The sequence below is a fragment of the Chanos chanos genome, chromosome 6 (assembly GCF_902362185.1).
Source record: "Chanos chanos chromosome 6, fChaCha1.1, whole genome shotgun sequence".
In the NCBI taxonomy this organism is placed as follows: Eukaryota; Metazoa; Chordata; class Actinopteri; order Gonorynchiformes; family Chanidae; genus Chanos; species Chanos chanos.
In genome coordinates, this window is record NC_044500.1 from 4,460,047 (window position 1) to 4,462,546 (window position 2,500).

At 40.0% G+C, this 2,500-nt stretch overlaps 1 protein-coding gene across 2 annotated transcripts in view; it reads left to right on the top strand.

Moving 5' to 3' along the window:
- LOC115813846 (SID1 transmembrane family, member 2) overlaps window positions 1-1,038 on the top strand; it is a 21,103-nt gene extending 20,065 nt beyond the window's left edge. For both annotated transcript variants that reach the window (XM_030776503.1, XM_030776504.1), the window contains 2 exons: window positions 47-160; window positions 658-1,038. In XM_030776503.1, the coding sequence (XP_030632363.1) occupies window positions 47-160; window positions 658-720 (177 nt within the window). In that variant the 3' untranslated portion in view covers window positions 721-1,038. The remainder of the gene's footprint in view (window positions 1-46; window positions 161-657) is intronic.
- The last annotated feature ends 1,462 nt before the right edge of the window (window positions 1,039-2,500 follow it).

Below are 2,500 nucleotides of genomic sequence, written 5' to 3' on the forward strand. Positions count from 1 at the left end.
AATGCTGTACACTCACACAGGCTGCATGGTTTTGTGTTTTGTGTAGAAAACTCCGGCGGAGTCTCGGGAGCACAATCGAGAATGCATCCTTCTCTCTTTCTTCGACGACCACGACATCTGGCATTTCCTCTCCTCCATCGCCATGTTCGGCTCTTTCTTAGTGAGTACACAACAACAACAACAACAACCACCCACAAACAAGACCCAAGTCCTGACTCCACCCTGTTTTCAACAGTAACACACAATTTCATCCCTAAACAAACCTCCTGGTTCTCCTAAACTAAACAGAGCCAGACTGTAGCTCTCCTCTCAAAGCACGTAGTGCTCTCCAGTAGACGCCTCAGTCTAATCTCTCTGTCCAAGTCACTTTTGTAATAATAATAATAAAAATAATAAGTTTATTTAGAGCCCAATATCACTATTTATAGTCTCAAAGGGCTTTACATGTCTATAACAAAGTCAAATCAAAATTATATTATGCATAAATTCGAGAAAATAGATAAGTCTTTAGTCTCGTTTTAAAGGTATGGAGAGAATTTGCCTCCCTAACTTCTGCAGGTGAGGTTTGTATAAGGTGAATATAAGTGAGTAATGGAATGTTCCCTGTGTTCTTAGTTCCATTAACACCTCATGTCTCTGATTTTCTCCTTCTCTCAGGTCTTACTCACCATGGATGATGATCTAGACTCCGTTCAGAGAGATAAAATCTATGTGTTTTAAAGCTGTGATATTTGGAACACGGTTACTCTGTACTGACCTATCACAGTCCAGGAGCACAGGATGTCCCACCCAAGTAGGGGCCTTGTTACTGATGTGATGCTTTCCGGCCAATCAGAAACAGGGAAGGGACACAGTCCCCTTCTCTAAAGCTGCACAGTGAGAGGACACTCTGCGTGCCAATCAAAACTTGCCTGGTTCACTTGCACCTGTCTAAGTTGCTCTCCTCCTGCCATGATATATGATTTCTGTCGATGTTGGTCATCGTCGTGTGTTTTTGTCTCATCGCTGGTGACGGTTTGGCGCTTACGAATCGATAAAATCAAAATACCCACCCCGCAACTCTCAATGCATTTTTTTTAAAAAAAATAAATTCTCTCTGTGTTTCAGTGTGTCTGTGTGTGTGAGCACTGTACATTTTTGTTTTAGGGAAAATGAAGTCTCTTGTGTGTGTGTGTGTGAGAGAGAAAGATGTAATATGATGTGTGTGCTGTGCAGGCATGCTTGTGTGTGTGTGTGTGTGTGTGTGTGTGTGTGAGGGAGAACTTGACATTTGTTAAGTAAATGGCCTTTGATGTTTTGACTTAAGTCCTGTATTGGCTGAGCTCTGCTCTGTTCTACAGCACAAACTAAACTCAGCCACATGTGATTGTATTTCTACTGCTGACTGAGGCCCAGAATGATAAAGTTGCACTGTATTAAAAATCTACAAAAATAAAAAAAAGAATAAAAAGTTTCACATCAACATGCTGAACAGTGCGTGAATAAAGCATTTTTATGTTTGTAATCTGTAAATGTGGTTTGTTTTTATGTTTGTAATCTGTAAATGTGTTTTGTTTTTTATGTTTGTAATCTGTAAATGTGTTTTGTTTTGTTTTTTGCGTGGCCTGGGTATGTTTTTAGCACACCAGGATGACCAGGTGTGTTTTTGTTGACCATGTCACTGCTGGGTTGTGTGTGTTCTGTCACTAACAGTGGTCCTGTGGTCAGTGATGCCTCTAATGACATGACCAGTGAGGGAACTTTGAGTCCTTTTGTGCTGAAGTACCTACAGTTCTAACAGGACTGACTGGTAAGAACTCAGACTGTTCACATGGTGAGGAACTACTGAGGAGTATTGGAGGATGACTAATCATTCAGACACACAAATTCATATGCTTCCCATATCCGTCTGACTCTGACAAAGACATTCATAAACGGTTCAAACAACTATACAATATATGTGTAAAGTGATCCCACCCCCCAAAAAAAGCCTGTCATCATGTCAGTCCTGTTTCATTTACCTTAACTTCAAAGGCCACCTTCATCTGATCTGTTAGACAAGCAAGAGTTCTGTTTTAAAGAATCAGTCCTGTACATTTATTAAAAGCTCTCATAAAATACTGTTTTACAAAAAAAATCAATTTACTTTAAAAATCAATTTTCTGTACAGTACAGAAAAGCATTTACACAACAACAAAAAAACAAAAACAAAACAATGAATGCCATTAAAAACAACGTTCAACCTTCACTGTGACAAACACACTCTGTTTGTCAACATGTTGCAGGGTATTTCAGTAAGACATCTGACTCAGCATTGTTCTCTGTACCAAACAAACTGTCAGTCAGAAAGCACAGTCTCATCTCCTGTCCTATTGGACAAACGTGACATTTGAGGAGGGGTTTATTCACTCTGAGAAATAGACCCAGGAAAAGTCAAATGTAAGAGAACAGAGTTTCTCTGTCTGTAGCCTCCTGAGGACCTGAGTCATCTTCTCACACCACAAAGCCCTTTACAGGAACA